Source organism: Tinamus guttatus, unplaced genomic scaffold, assembly GCF_059628265.1.
Source record: "Tinamus guttatus ecotype Peru unplaced genomic scaffold, ASM5962826v1 Tinamus_guttatus_pri_ptg000033l, whole genome shotgun sequence".
NCBI classification, from domain to species: Eukaryota; Metazoa; Chordata; class Aves; order Tinamiformes; family Tinamidae; genus Tinamus; species Tinamus guttatus.
In genome coordinates this window covers 2972068-2987971 of record NW_028288567.1, presented here as the reverse complement: position 1 = coordinate 2987971, position 15904 = coordinate 2972068, and the positions used below count along the sequence as shown (strand labels likewise).

General features: G+C 37.3%; 1 protein-coding gene across 1 annotated transcript in view; it reads left to right on the top strand.

Annotated features, from left to right (window-relative positions):
* The window catches only part of USH2A (usherin), a 356467-nt gene that overhangs the window by 151633 nt on the left and 188930 nt on the right, over nt 1–15904 (top strand). The window contains exons 30-31 of the mRNA XM_088531950.1: nt 810–923; nt 3500–3661. Of these exons, the coding sequence (XP_088388076.1) occupies nt 810–923; nt 3500–3661 (276 nt within the window). The remainder of the gene's footprint in view (nt 1–809; nt 924–3499; nt 3662–15904) is intronic.

Here is a 15904-nt window from a genome sequence, read left to right as displayed (position 1 = left end):
CTTTGAAATTGGTGGTTTTGAAAATTGCTGCATAGAAATTAATGCATTTTTCAATTATTCCATATATTTCACTCTGATACTCTGTTTATTTTTTAAGTAATAAGGAGTGATGTGTTGTATCTGTTTCTAAGGTATTTTTCATAATTTGTTTTGTTTTGGTGGCATCAGTGTGTCAGGATGACCATTTATGCTTCATCACTCTGGGACTGAAACCAAACTTGTGTGACATGTAGCTAATCTCTTTGTTGGAATCCAGCACCTTTTCTTCACTAATAGCAGCAGGCCCTGAAAAAGCACAAGCTTACAAATCTTTTTCCCTTTTAAATCTTTGGGTATTGCCATCTGAATTACGTGACTGTGGTAGTATAGCAAGCACTACCACTAAAGGAACACAAGTGGGACGTTTCATACACAGAAGAGATTTTAGTTTATGAAGGAATAGGGCTAGAGGCGTGGAGGTTCTGGCAGAGAGTGAGAATTTCTTGGAAAGGCAAAATGTATACCAGAATTAATTTGATAAGAGAGGGACTATGAAAAAACATGACCTGATTGTCTATTATATGAAGATATGCACCCTAATATAGCGGAGAACTAAAGGAGCTTAGCTGAATTAGTAGTATATTGAATGTCATAAAATGCCGATTTATTTTTCAAAATTTAAATCATGGCATACTGGCAATAAAAATTTAAATTATTTTTCTTTTACATCCATGATAGTGGAAGCAGGTTATGGAAATTTTACTTTTTGACTTGTGTCTTTGTATTCATGTATAACGACATGTATAACATATTGCTTTCCTCTGTTGCAGGCATATTGACAGGCTTGCATCCCTTCACAAACTATGCTGTAACCCTAACTGCTTGCACTTTGGCTGGCTGCACTGAGAGCTTGCATGCATTGAACATCTCCACTCCACAAGAAGGTAAAGTAATTTCAAAGGTCTTGACTTCCACATTTCAGTCATGAATAATAAAACAGGAGAAGAGCTAAATGCTGCAAAGCCATTTGCTGGAAAACCCCAACCTAATTTGATGACAAAGTGCATTGCCAGGCCATAATTGCTCCATTTTTTGGGGGGGTGTGAAAATGAATCAAACTCCATACCCTTTAATGACATGCATCTTTAATAGCTGTAATGCAGATTAATGGGCTTTTTAATTGCTGTTACATTGTTCATGCAAGAGCCTTGTCATTAATATGAAGCATCTGAAAGATTAATGAAAGCTTCCTCATTTTACTATGGCTCAGAAGTAAATCTAGAGACAGTCTGACTAAAAAGAATTGATTGTATGGCACAGTATGAAATTGAGAATCAAACGGTTGATTTCCGTGGTTTCTTTTAACTGCTAAACACCAAGAATAGGCAACAATTATTTCAGTGTGATGAAACCTCCAAATACCAATTGAGTTATTTATTAATCACTGTTCATATTTTCTGTTCTTTTGTAAATTGTTTTATGTTTTGTTGTGCTCAAGCTTAAACTAGTATTTTCTAAGCTGAACTTAAACTCTGAAGTGGGAGGAAAGAGAAAATATGTTACGATTTTGGGGATTAAAGAGTATCTTTGTTAAGTAATGAACCTCAATTACTGGAGGAGCTGTTCCCAAAAGATCTGTATCCTCTATAACTCCCTTCTGAGTTGAAGTCCAAGTCGGATTCTTTTCCTGGTCACAGCACTCCAAAGCCATGTTCCAAGCTGAAAGCATCAGTTAGTCCAAATTTATCCTAGTAGCATAGTGAGGACTTGGACTTGTATTTATAGAACAGTATTTCATCTTTCATGATGTGATGTAGTTTTCAAAATTCCCTGACTCCCATAATCCTGTCTGGTAACTCTGCGTTGCATTTTTAACAAGGCTTTTTAAAAATGTTTTTTCTTCTCTTGTAGTTTAGGTACTACTGCAGTACTCAATAAAAGAAATAAAATTTTAGCATGATTTTGCATGACATACAACCGTAATGATGAAAATAATGTTAAAGTGTGGAACTGTTAATAATAAAGAATTGTTACCAAAGGGGATATGCCTGCAAGGAACTATTCCAGTGGAGTTAGCTGTCTGATATTGTTGAAACATAATTTTGATGTGAGCATGTTAACGGTTATGACCAGCACCAGTCAAATCAAAACCCAGTTATTGCCTGTTGAAAGTCCTAAATAAACTCTCTGAATTTGCTTGGTAGCATTATCAGTGGAAGCATGAAGCCTCTGACAGCCAAATAGGTAATGGACCCTGTGAGGGAAACTTGAAAAGTTGTATTGTATATGTACTTTTGATGTAATACAGTAATTAAAAAAAAAAAAAAAAAAAGCTTATATCTGATTTTCTAAGCTTTGTAAATGTGCTTGCTAAGGCATGTGGTCTAAGCGTGTTTCAGAGCAATACCTGCTGTGTTTAGATGTGCTGTCATGTTGGGAAGATTTAGGCAAGAAGAGAGGTGGGTTTTGTTTTGTTTTTTTTAAACCCCCAAGATCAAATAAGCCATAGGGAACATGTTCTATCTCTTTTCTTTTATCTCTCATAAGAACTGAACAAAAAGTCAACGTGTGGAGTTTCTATTTTCGAATGCTCTTGTTACATGCTCTTAGTAATGGTGAATTGATGATACATAAGACACCATATCACACCCTCCAGCTATCCCTGCCTCCCTGTTGAAACATTCATTACTTTACATTGTTTTCACATTGCCAGCCAGGGCTAGTTATTGTTTTAAATTGCTAACACAGAGCTTGTAAACTACAAGATATTCCTCGCGGATTAAGGCTTGAGTTCTGCTCCCCTTGCAGTACTCGGTGGGATTGTTGCTTATTCTAAGATGCAGCTCACTGGAAGGGTGAGAGAACTGCCCTCTTGCATTACTACCCATTGCCAACTTTTGGTGTGCTATGTATGCAGAATCTGTGTGCTACAAACATTGTTAACTGTTGAATTAAAAATGTGTAATAAGGGCTAAGTGCATAATATAGCATCAGCACTAACAAGTAGAATAAAGTATTTTGGAATAAAAATATCAATAAAGAAAAATAAGCTTGTATTAAAAATGGGCTGTACAGAAATCATGTCCCTCTTCCTCTTTTGAATATTATCATTTGGGAAAGATCAAGTCATATCAGCATAGTTATTGTCCTAAAGAGCAAAACGTATATTCTTGGATTTCACAGGAGTTTGTTTGGCTAGGAAACCGCTCATGTTATAGAAGAGCTCTCAAATGTTGATATTTTTCAATGAGTAGTAGTAGTAGTTACTCACTAAAATTATATATTATTTGTGAAAAGCCAAAAATGCTCTTATATACTACTCCAGCAGACTCAACAATTTTTGAGCTGCTTTCAATTTATTTTTGTGAAACCTTAAGAGGGTGGTTAAGGCTCTCTCCCTCCTCACCCTCAGTTGCTGCTTGTTTTTTTTTACATATATAAATACATATATGTGTGTGTGTGTGTGTGTGTATATATATATAAATGCATTATAATCTCTTAAATCTCTTTTTTCCCCCAGCCCCTGAAGATATGCAGCCCCCCACAGCAATATCCTTTCCCACATCGCTGCTGTTGAGTTGGAGTCCGCCAAAAACGCCAAATGGTATCATTACGCAGTATACTTTATATCTGAATGGAGTTCCAATTTATTCTGGGAATGGAACCAAAGACATTGTAAAAGGTGAGCTCTGTGCTAGGTACCATGTTGGATGGCTGCTGCATAGCTACTGTGAGTTTCCCTGCCTAGAAAGTCAGCAGCGTCCAGTGGAAGGTGGAGTAAGCCAGTAATGAGGCTATACGGAAGATTTAGGAAGTTTGGAGCGAGCTGTGAGGTTGAGCCCTCTGTTAACATGATAGTATTGATGAGGTTAGTGCCTTGGCTTTCAGTGTCAGGCTTCAAGATATTTCCTGTCTGAGGCTGAAATTAAGTAGTAGTTCTGCTCCCACATGGACCTGGGTTGCAGCCCATCATGCTAACTTTTATTTTACCTCGAGGTCCTTATTTAAAAACAGCTGGATTATTTCAAGCATAAAGTGACCACACCAGTGCCTGCTTTTAAGCTTTTAAGGCAAAGTATTTCAAATGCATTTCAGGAAAAAAAATAAAATAAAAAGGCTGTATCCATTCCAAACCCAAATTCTCATTTTTTTTTTGAGAATTTTTATAGATTTTTTTTTTTTGGAAGCACATTCAGCTCTCAAAACAGGCAAACTGTAAATTACTGTAAACAAGAAATATGACACAGAAATTTTAATAGTTTTTTGTTGTGCTTGGACATTCTTAATTAGCAAGCCATCGTGCTGCTTTTCTGAGCAGCTCTGTTTAATTCACTTGTTCAGTGCATAACGTAAATCCTTTTTCAGTGGGTTATACAATCTCTGTCAATAGTCAGGTTATCTCAGTATTCTTAAACTTTTACATCAGAGCTATATGAATGTTATTTGGCAATAGAGTGAAGCGTAATATTCTGACTTCCTATTTTAACTTTACTGGTATAGTTTAATTAGGTATCCAAATCATTTGTTCAGATCAAAACTATTCATACCTTTTTTAAAAAAAAAATTAGAATTATCACAGGAAAATGTACTTGTTACTCTGGTCCAATCAGAATATATGCATGTAAATATGTACAACTAAAACATTTCGACTAATCAAGAAAAAGGATGTCAAGGCCATACTTTTTTTTTTAATGAAAGCCTTAAAATTCAAAGCCATTTCTGCATCTCACGTTAGTATAAAACATATTTAAAAATTTTTATAGATCAAATTTCTTTGCCTTGCACAGTCCATAAGCTACTGGTGTGGTGGGTCAGTTTTGACACTGAAAAATGAATCCAGTTAGAGAACCTCCTGAAGGCTGTTGATGATGGCTGTAATAAATAGTGCACACTTTAAGTCAAACTTTTTCATTCTGTATTCAAAGGTAATGGATTTTTCGTAACCATAGTAACCTTAGTGTATTTCTGGATAAATACAGAAGGTATATACATTCTGGTTTTATTTTTGAATATAAACTACCACATTATGTATTACTAATAATATGAAAAATAGAATATAGGTTAGCATAATGACAGCTCAAGCTCAAACTAGTATGCATTTTTCTTATGAAAAAATATATTTATTTATCAATAGTCTAGGTTCAATTAATTTCCTTCCTTCAGTTTTCTGGTATTCTTGTAGTGTCATTTATCTTTTTTTTTTTAAGATCTCCATTAATCTCTTATTGCCACCCTAAAACACTGTTTTTAAAAATTTCGAAATGGAAATAATTGTGCTTCTCATCTTATTAAAATCATTATTGAAAGTTCATCACAGGTGTTTTTACTGGTGTGTCCATATGCAACCTAGTCCTATATTGAAGATGAATATAAAAGGTCTGTGGGAGTGTTCAGCATAATGCAGTTTTGTTTGTTTGCTTTTGCATTCAGGTCTGATGGTATTGAGACCCATAGCTAAAATGTATGCTTATTAATAGAAATTGGAATCAACTGGTAATCATAGTTGTGCTTCTAGAAATTAAGAGTAGGACAAATTGAAAAGGCTGAGGATTTGGTTCTCCCATTTCCCACCCTGCAAATCTTAAATGACTATGTAGAGCATTTTCCAGCTGCATCAGATTACATTCAGCTAAACTAGTAAACAGAAAGTTCTTTTGATACATAAAATTCCTAGCAGAGCTTTTGTTGCTTCTATCTGGAAATAATTTGTCTATTTTAATGTAACTTTGATAATTCTATTCCAACTGAGCATTTCATAACTTTCAGTTATTACTATTCAGTTCCTTAGTTTTCAGTTGTGTGTGTGTTTGTCTGTTTGTTTTTAAGGTAGACCTAAGATAAAATGAGAGCAGAGACTGCTGCTTATTCCCAGCCAATCTTTTGCATAAGAAGAGAGAAGAATGTCAGCCCCTGAATCCTGGCTGCCCACACACTGCACAACTAGTCTAGCAAAAGTGGACGTAGGGATGGCAGTTCTACCGGCTTTCGGAGAACCTCAAGTGTAGTGCCTGCAAGTCGGGCAAGGCTCTTGAGCTGTAATCCCAATTTTCTCCCAGTACTCTAATTTTCAGGAGGATGTAATCTCTTTATCTCTGTGTTGCATCTTCTCGTCAGCGCTTGCTTTACGTTGGTACTAATGGGAGCTTCTTTTTTTCCCCCAGCTCCTCAAGGGGAAGGGTGGTGAATGAGCTCTCACTGTGCTGTGCAGGCGTGCCTGGCAGGCCCCCGTGCTCACCGTTCCGATCATGCAGCGGCGATCTGGCTCTTTGCTTTGGCCCCATTTTATTGAGCTACCAGTTTTTCACTTTGCCTGAGGGGTCTGAGCCAGCAGGTTGGGATTTGGGTCATCTGTGTATGTTTGTGATTTGAACTATTTTTGCTTCTTTTTAGAGCCCAAATTTTCTTTTCTTTGTAGACTTTTGTTAAAAGAGGTGCAACATAATACTCTTTTCTGAAGGAGCAGTTTTACATTGAAAAGAGGAATATTTCACTTTTCAGAGTTGCACATATCTCTTTCCCTCTTTCCCAGCTTTCTGTTTTCTTTTCCTTATTTTTCATCTACGTCTTGCTAGTGACTTACTTACTTCATAATAATATGCTACTGACCCTAGCCAGAAAGCCTCATCCTCTCTGACATCTGTTCCCTATTCATTTGTCAAAATGATTTTCCTAATTTAATAATTATACAGCTGAGTTTCTAATTAGTTGCCTATACCATAAAGTTGCAGATTGAAGGATTTTTGAAACTTTGAAATGCTGTGTCAATTGAAATGGTTCAATTTTGTTTAAAAACTTTATTTTTAAGAAGGCCTCTGTTCAAAAATTGGTGCTTTGCTGAGTATCACTTTGGACCATGGGAAGTGTAATTGGTTTGTGCCTACGCTAGTTAGTCCATGACTTGACTGGGGGATATGTTTTCTCACCACTATAACTGCAGATACATTGTTAGCTTTGTTCCTGCTCTTGACAGTTGTGGAGAGCTTGAAATACTCATTGATTTTCATGGAAATTCAAGTGTTTGTTATCTCTAGGGGTTGAGCTGTAATTAAAAAGGAAACCCTTTAAAAGCACATATGGCAAATGTACACTTTACCACACTGAAAAGGGGCATCCATTAGGCATCCATCATCCATTAGTGTCTTTAATTATTTTCCCCATATTGACAAATCTGGTTTCTGTGTTGAGGGTAATAAAGCACTGAAAACTAGTCAGCCCCTGCACCCCAGCACCTCTGCCTTGAGCTGCCACTGTTTCTTCTGCTTTTCACCTTTCCACATTTGCCCTCTGTTGTGCTGTTCTTTCATGCTCTGTGGGTGCCATTTCACATCCTGAATTACAGGGAAAGCTGAGTGTCGCCTGTAGGTAATGGCCTCCAGGGGGCTAGGACAAGCCAGGAGAAAATATGCGGCTCGGTATCCTAGCTGGAATTTAGGTTGAGTGAATCCAGACCCTTGTTTTCCTTTATATCTGAGTGCAGGAGCTCCTGTAACCCATCTTTCCAAAGCTGGAGCTCAGGAAAACAGTTTGCAGCAAGGGTCCCACTCTCCAAAATACTCAAGTGTTGTGAGGAGATGAGCCAGTGGCTGTGAGGAGATGAAGTAACTTTTAGGGGTATATCCCAAGTTCTTAATGCAAGTCATGTACATGCTGTGCTTTCACAGGCTTTTGATTTAGGAAAATTTGAGGGAGGGGAAGGTCTGTGGGGAGGAAAAAATGAGTACAGACATGCAAAAGCTCATAGTCAGATTGGAACTTTCTACTTTAAAATGCCAAGATTTCTTAATGGTTTTGAGATTTTTGTTTGATTAAAAAAACAATAACAACAACAAAAAAACAGAAACAAACAAAAAACTCAGAAATTTTCCCACATGCTTACATGAAAGATGACAGATATTACCCTGGAAAGTATTAGACAGCAAAACCCTCAGTTGATGATGCCGATACAATCTAAAATGCAGAAAGGCATAAGCAGAGATTTCTAGTGACAGGTATCAGTCAGATGTGAGCAATACGTTAAGTTTTGTTTTGGTGAAAACCTTATCATTGTAAAGACACATTCTGAAAAAATATTAGAAACAAAATGTTAAGTTTTCCTTAAATGCTGCAGATTTGGCAGACTCAGATGTGTGTTGCCTAACCTGTTTACAAAGGAGAACAACTTTGTTGATATCTTTAGAATATAAAATATCAGTAAAACTTTCTTAGCTCTTTTATATGGCACTTGGATGTATGTGCCTACCTTTTCTGCAGCATTTGGCACTTGACAATATTAACAAATTGCATTCGTATAATTTCCTTAGTAGATTCTAATGGTTCTCATCATGAATCTTTAAAAGGAAGAGATTTTTATTAATACTCAGCTGAAATAAACTGATCTTTCTGTGCCAACTTGTTTTTCCAGTATTTCAGGAAAGAGTGAAATTAGCTTTGCTGCAAGGGGCAGATCCTCAGCTGAATTAAGCCAGTATAGAGTTAATCTAAATTATGTTCCCCACAAGTTTAGTAAGCATTTCTTGTGTGTATGACAAGCAGCTTTGGATCAGTTTTCCAGGGAGGTATTAAAGAGATCCTTGGAAAAAAGTAAGATGAGACAGTTATGTCTTCACGTTTTATTCGAAGAACATGAACTAAGATTTGGATTATTCAAACTGGCACTAGACCTGGGTGCTGAAGGGCTGATCCTACCAAATCAGGAGGGCAACATGGGAGCTTTCTTTTTCTCTGACAAAGAGGCAGGTGTTTGATGCTTGTGAAAATTGAGTTCAGCATATCTGAAATAAAATGTAGAACACAAATTAATAATTGTGTTTTAGTGTTTGCTATTGACCAAGAGCAGTTATAATATAAACTGTGTACTGCCACACATAGTTACCACATTTTAGTTTAAAAATGGTCTCTATTTCCTTTTGTTATTGCTTTTATCCCTGTGGTTAGTACTCCTTATTTTAAATGATAGGCTTTGATAACATAATTTGTCTTGAAATCAGTATTGTACTTATTGTAAAGTGAAACAATTTGAATGAGAGAAAACCCACAGAAGACTTGTAGTGAAGAGGATAATTGGAAGGAAAAGTGTCACTGAGAAAGCCATGCTTCTTATGTTTTATTAAGATATCACTGCTGTTCTTATGATTACGTTTCAAATATTTCTGAGTTATGGGAGTGTTTAAAAAAATGATTTGCTACCCTAAAGATTTGTGCTCCTTTGTTTTAGGACATGTCCAAAGATAAAAGCGAGAACTTCTTCCTTAAAGGATAAACAGTAGAAAAAATTGTCTAGTCCTCTAGTATGGGATTATTTCCCATCTTCCAAGTTGCAGTGAAGTACCTATAAATACCAGAATAAACCAAAGCCATTTTTCCACTAGGATATTTTGGGAAGAGTGGTTTATTGTCCAATGTAGTGCTGGTGTCAGATAAATGTTTATTACAACTCTGAATTTCACAATTCTTGAGTTTGCTCTGAAGGAGACTTACTGTACAGCAGTGTGAGCCTCATGTGTGACCCAAAGAGATGTGACCAGAGTCTCTTTCTTGTTTGCAGACTCTTGCAATAATCTGCTCTTACATGACTTAACACACCCGCATGATAAGGCACATAGGGAATACGAGTTTTCCAGGGTGGTAGGTGTAGAACATCTACTGCTGCAGGCTTTTTGCTGACCTGGGTATACCTTTTTACTTGAAGGTTGATGCACCTGGCACTAGAGGGCAGAGCCTTCCAGTTTTATAGACGGAGGGGCCTTGCCAAGTTGTGCAGAAGGTAAAAGCATTTGGTGATACTGCTGGGCTGGCAACACTGGCATTGCCAGGGACCAGTAGCACTCTAATTCTGCAGACCCAGAGTGCAGATTCAGCAGGCACAAAACCAAAGGGCAAATGAGTCTTGAGTGTGGCATTTCAGTATTTCAGCTTCAGATAGAGGGATCTGGTCCACTTGTTGGCCTTAATAGTACAGATGTGGGGAATTGAGAAGGGAGGGGAGTTTGGGGTAAGGGTAAAAGCATTATGTTTATTTGTAGCAGCTTTGCTGTATCCTTTTCTATTGCAGTGCATTAGTGCAGTGTTAAATAAAATCTGCTTATTTAAAATCCTTTTAAATAGTGTTTAAATATTTCCTGCTGATACAATCTGCTAAAGTAGTTATCCTTGCTGCAGATTTCAGTTAACCTTGTCGCAGATATTAAGCCTGAAGCTACAGAGACTTTTAGAGGCCTTGATTATAGAGCAAAACCTAATGGTGTCATTATAAAGCCACAGCTGGACGAGCTTCTGGAGTCCTTGTCCTTTGATCAGATTTGGGTAACACAGCAAGCCAGGAGAGAACTCACGCTAACCCTGCTGGAATTGCTGAGCGCCCAGGTTGCTGGAGTAGCACTTTCCCCAAATTAAAATGGAACATGCATTATAAAATGAGAGGAATTGGTATTTCCCAATCTTTTGTATGCGCAAGTGCAAACTGGATCAAATAGCTACTCCAAAGCTAATAGGTGTGGAATTGCAAAAGACCTTTCTTTTTCTCCTCTTCCCTCTGACAGTATGGAATTGTCTTCTGGTTTTAAACAAAGAAGAAAAGCAATGTAGAAGCTGTATAGACTGGTGAACAGAGTTAAAGATGTTGAGATCGCTTCAAAAGATAGTGTGTACTGAGAGAGATTGATTAGAACCAAGTATATTTTGGAGTTTATAAATTTAAATGCAGCCTTTTCCTCAGAAATGTCAGTGCTGATTGTCCACATATTACTATCAATGTCTATTAAGAATATCTCCAAAGAATATATTAGAGTGTATCTGTGCGCAGTGTGTTTGTGAGACGAGAAGTAAATCTGTCTCGTGTGGCGGTCAGAAATCACTCACCTTTGGGGAGTTTGAAAGGGTCTGTTTTAGTCGTTACCTTTGTCTTAAGTAATTGGAATCATGTAATATAAGGCACTGCATCATATAGCAATGAATTCTAATGGGATTCATGCCAGGGCCTTATCTAAAACTTAACACATTCAATAAATCGTGAAGGTGCTCTGCGCTGTTATATGGATTTGCAGGTCTTCTCCAAGACATCAGAAGCACTGCTGTCAGAGAGCAGCAAATTCTTGTTTTGCCACTTTGTGATTCTTTCTGCTGGAGTATTGCCTTCCTTGGGAGAAGTCACCCGATCTCATGCATCTTGCCTGCCTCCAAACTCATGCATTCTACCTACCTCCCTTCTGGGCTTTCTGAAGGGCATAGTCTATTTCTCTGTATTTTGACTTCATGAAGGGCCATGTTGGTGATACAAGTGCTCTTAAAAAGAGCTGTTGTCACACAGTGACCACTGTTTCCTGTTTCCATTCAAAAACTGTTTTTGGTTTCATATTTAACTTGGGGAGCACACATGTATAGATACAGAAAAGCATTTCTATTTTCCCAAAAGGATTTTTGCCAGGATCATTTTGGCACCTTGGTATGGTTTGTGCTTAGTTACAGGTAATGCTGGTCTCATGTAAATAAAGATATGATACCTTTTGCATAGATGGATTGAGGCCAACTTGCAGCTTCTGCTTGAATCCCTTGATACTGTTTATAAGGATATACCTCACTTAGCCATAACTTAATGGGCTTGCAAAAAGTGGGCAACCTGCCTGATCTTACAATTAAGATGCATAATGAAGTTTCATTCTGAGATTTTCTTTATGTGCTGGAAAATACTTTTCTCCTAAATCATTTATGACCGAAGCCCCTTGACTGCTTGGTCTGCTAAACTGGCAAATTTTAGATCCATACTGTCTTCCATAGTGCTGTTAGGAACGGTGTCGTTCTATTCATCAGCTGGGGTAATTGCTGTGACTGAAAGTAGAGCCAGTGTTCTTGTTTAGTTTGCAGTAGGTGCACACCCTCCCCTACGTATCAGATGTATTCCAACATCACATGAGCACCAGCAGAATATGAATGAATGACGACAAATCATAGGCACTTAATGCTTGTCTGGGGTCTCCAGCTATGTTCCTCTCTCAAATTTTACCAGCTTGAGTTGAGTCATTAATGATTGCTTAAATATTTGTAACAATTATATGAAAAAAGTTATACTGAGACAGTTATATGAAAAGATGAGTCTTTGGTGTTCTTCAGACCTGTTATTTCAAGAAGTCTGAGAATGACTTCCTTAAAACTGACATTTTCAAAATGTTTCATCTGTTTTTAAGTTACTAGCAGTCTTTCCAGAATGTTTTATCTTTCACAAGTTCTGTCCTGTATGTGAACAACACATGACTGAATGTTACAAGACTGTACAGTAGTTATTTTAAAAATCAAGTTTGTGTCTATGTTGATTTGAATGATTGGAGAACGATTCCTGTATTTTCAATTTTTTTTGTTTCCCTTTTCTCCAATGTTATGTAAAAATGTTTATGGAGCATAAATCACATCACAGAGACCACTGAAGGCATTCTTGAGGCTTTCTACACTGATCACCTAAAGGACTTGCATAAAGCATAATAGTCTTTTAGTCAGTATTGAGCTCCATTGTGTTTTTCCCTACTTTTCCATAAAATACAATATTTTAATGGCAGTCTATTTCCAATTGAAGCATTTTACATAGGTTGCAGTTTGGCTTTGAAAGCTGCTGGAGGATCTCTATTTATTTATTTATTTATTTTCCTCTGGAGAGCTATATTCATACCATATAAATGTGGTAACGCTTTAAACATGTGCATCCCCAAGAAAGTAACTGGTAAAAAAGTTAGGTGAACATAAATATTGGATCTGAGGTACCTCAGATTACTGTTCTTTAAATAATACTTAGACAAATGGTCTTAAAGTGACTGCAGAGGTGAATGAGAAACAAAATCATTACAGCAATAATGGCTGCTTTGGCTATACCATGTTCCCTTATTGTGGTTGCACATTTAAGTTCCATTTATAATATTGATTTCTTTTTCTGCATTCCTGACTGTTTACAGCTGCATGTAAATAAACATCTGGATTTACAATTTAGTAATGGTGCTGTTCAATCATTTTGGTAAACACTGGCATCGCACAAGGTCTGCAGATGTAAGATAATAAATGGTCAGCTGAGGAAAAGTGAATTTTTATACCAGTGATAATATATTGCCTCTGTTCTGTATCTGGAAATATATCACTGGCTGTTTCTAATTTAAATTTGTGATTTAATCAATGAAACCTATGTTCTTTCTGCGAACATCTGTGGTTTCCATCAATGACGATGCTATATATAATTCTATACAAATATTTTAAGAGGGACGCTTCTAATATCTTGTTTTAGGATTTATCTAGTCAATATAAGCTATACTTGTTAGAATAAGTGCTGAATAGGTAGCAGGGGCAGCTAAAAGAGAGCATGGTTCAAATGTAGGTGTTATGTTCAGACTAAATATTCCTGCTCTTAATTTCCAGATTTTGTGTCGATGTACACAGGATTTTGCATTCACTTAAATTTATTTCTGTGTTGTGATACTAAAAAGTATTGGACAGGTCAAAATGATTAAATGCATATCCTTCACGTGGAGGGTTTTGCCCTGGAAGCTCTGGAAGCTCTGCCAGCAGTTGAAAGCTTTCTTGTTAGAGGCAGTGGTGGCCTTGCACACCCTGTGTGTGCCTCCTCCAGGTAGGGATTTATTCCATGGGAATGGTTATTCGGAGGCACCTTCAGAAGTTCGCTGGAATTTCCGACTCCTCCTTGTGGTCTCGCTTGCCCATCTAGGATCATTGGCCAGACTGGCTGATTTCACGCGGAGACTACGTGAGTGGTGAATGTGCCCGCAGCAGTTCCGGGAGACGAGTGTAGAAGGAAATCAGTCAGTAGTGAGAAGCCATCCTTGACAGTAGAGAATGTCAATGGCATCCCTCTGAAATTTGAATTTCTTACTGATACCTCTAAATCACTTGTAGGATGAATTGTAATCTTATGGGGCAAATAAAGTATCTTTTTTCTTCAGTTTGTACGCAGTAATAACCTAGGCATCTTCTGCTGGTACTAAGTGAAAGGCTATAATTAGGAAGAGTGTTTACATTTTTTAGTTGGTAAGGTATAGAGAATTAGATCAAATAAATCAATGATGCCTTATACTATATCCAACAAGATGATTCATTTTGAATGTTAGTTTTGATACTTATTTATGATCACTTAATTTTAATGATAGCCATTTGTTTTTTGATCAAGGAATAGTAACTAAGTAATCCATCTGAAAAAGGAAGTTTGCATATTCTCATGAACGGGTGTTCTAGCCTTTTCACATCTAAAGTTAAGGATAATCATTTTCTTCTACATATTTGTATAATTGTGATGCCTGTTGGTGTTGTTAAAAGTTAGGGCGAAAGTATTATTTTTTCTTTCAACTGACATGTTTTGAATTTGTGTGGTAAGGCTGTTAGGATTTAATATCATTGTTGTAATGTCACGTAGGCATTTTAAAACTGTTAAATTGGCCTGGAAATTAAAATACCTGCGTATTTGAAGTCCTTTGCCTTAATTTATGCACAAATATAAAATACATAGAATGTTAGTCAAGGAACACTCAAAATAGGGAACGCTGAAGAATTCAAAAGATTAATAAAAAGGCAGAATTAATGTTGTGGAAAAAAAGAGAGGTACATGTATTAGCTTAGCTATGAAAAGACATTGTCCGACAGAGGTTGAAGCAGGATAAACAGATGGTAGTTAGAACTACAACATGATTAAAAATAGTTGCCATAGGAAAAATCCAGAGAACTAAGCAGTTTGAGTTTGAAAGTGCTCAGGAAAATGAGAAGAGAACTTCTTCCACCTGGTGTGCCACTTGTGGGCCGCGGGAGTGAAAAATATGCCATGTTCTACATGTGTGTGATTGGAGGGGAGAGGGTTGGGATGAAATTCCACAGTCTCTTAACGGTTTGCCACTTGTGAATTATGCATCTCTCTCTCACTAGTAGGCGTAAATGCATAATTCTAATCTGTTCTTATTACTTATTTATAACATGCAGTAGAATGTAAATTCTGTGCTTCCTTTGTACAAGCTTAGCATGCCTGTTAAGGTGCACAGATATTTCAGGGAGCCTACGTGGACCACTTCCTTGGCATAGCACACTGTTTCCAATTAAAGGGCATAACCTTCAAACAATAAATTAAAGGTCTTCTCTTCCACTCCCCCCTGCCATTTGCAGGAGGAATATACACAAAATGTAAGAGATAAGGGAGAAGATCAACAGACAATAAGAGTGTTCATCTTGAAAGAAACTACTCTGCATTATTATTATTTATGGTAGATACTGTTATTAATAAACTGAATGTGGGATGGAGAAAAGGCCTGCAACAGCCACTAAATTTATGAGACTGGGGACAGATGCATGCTCTTTCTTTAATATAGCTGGCACTGATCGATTTGTATTTTTCCCTGATGATGGCTTATGCCATTATAACTGCACCGTAGCCCTTTACTATTGAGTTATGGTTGCAAGCACTTCCCAAACGAGAACAAGCTTCTGAACGTTATGTCCTAATCTGCACATCCTGTAGCTACACTGTAATGCAGAGCAGCTGACTGCACCGCCTGTGATCTGTGTACATACAAGCATGATTTATCCTGGTAATCCCGCTCTGATGCATCACTTCAGATTGTGGCAGGTATCTGTTGACATTGCTGACACTGCATGACACGACTGGGTAGTGCAGCACGTCAAGCTGGAAAAACTTTGGGCTTTTCCAGGATTTTTTCTTTCTGCATTGAAAACAAATCTGTAACTAATGAACTAGGAAAAAAAAAAAAAAAAAGAAAAAAAAATCCAATAGTTTTCTCCACCTGCATGATAGCTGTACTAATGACCCAACAGCTACAGCTGAGTCTTCTGGTGAGAGCAGAGGAAAACACGTGGAAGTGCAGTATCTTTCACAACGCAGGGGCCAGCTGAAGACTAGTTTGGCTTTTGCAGTCTTGGAACAGATACAACTTGCTCT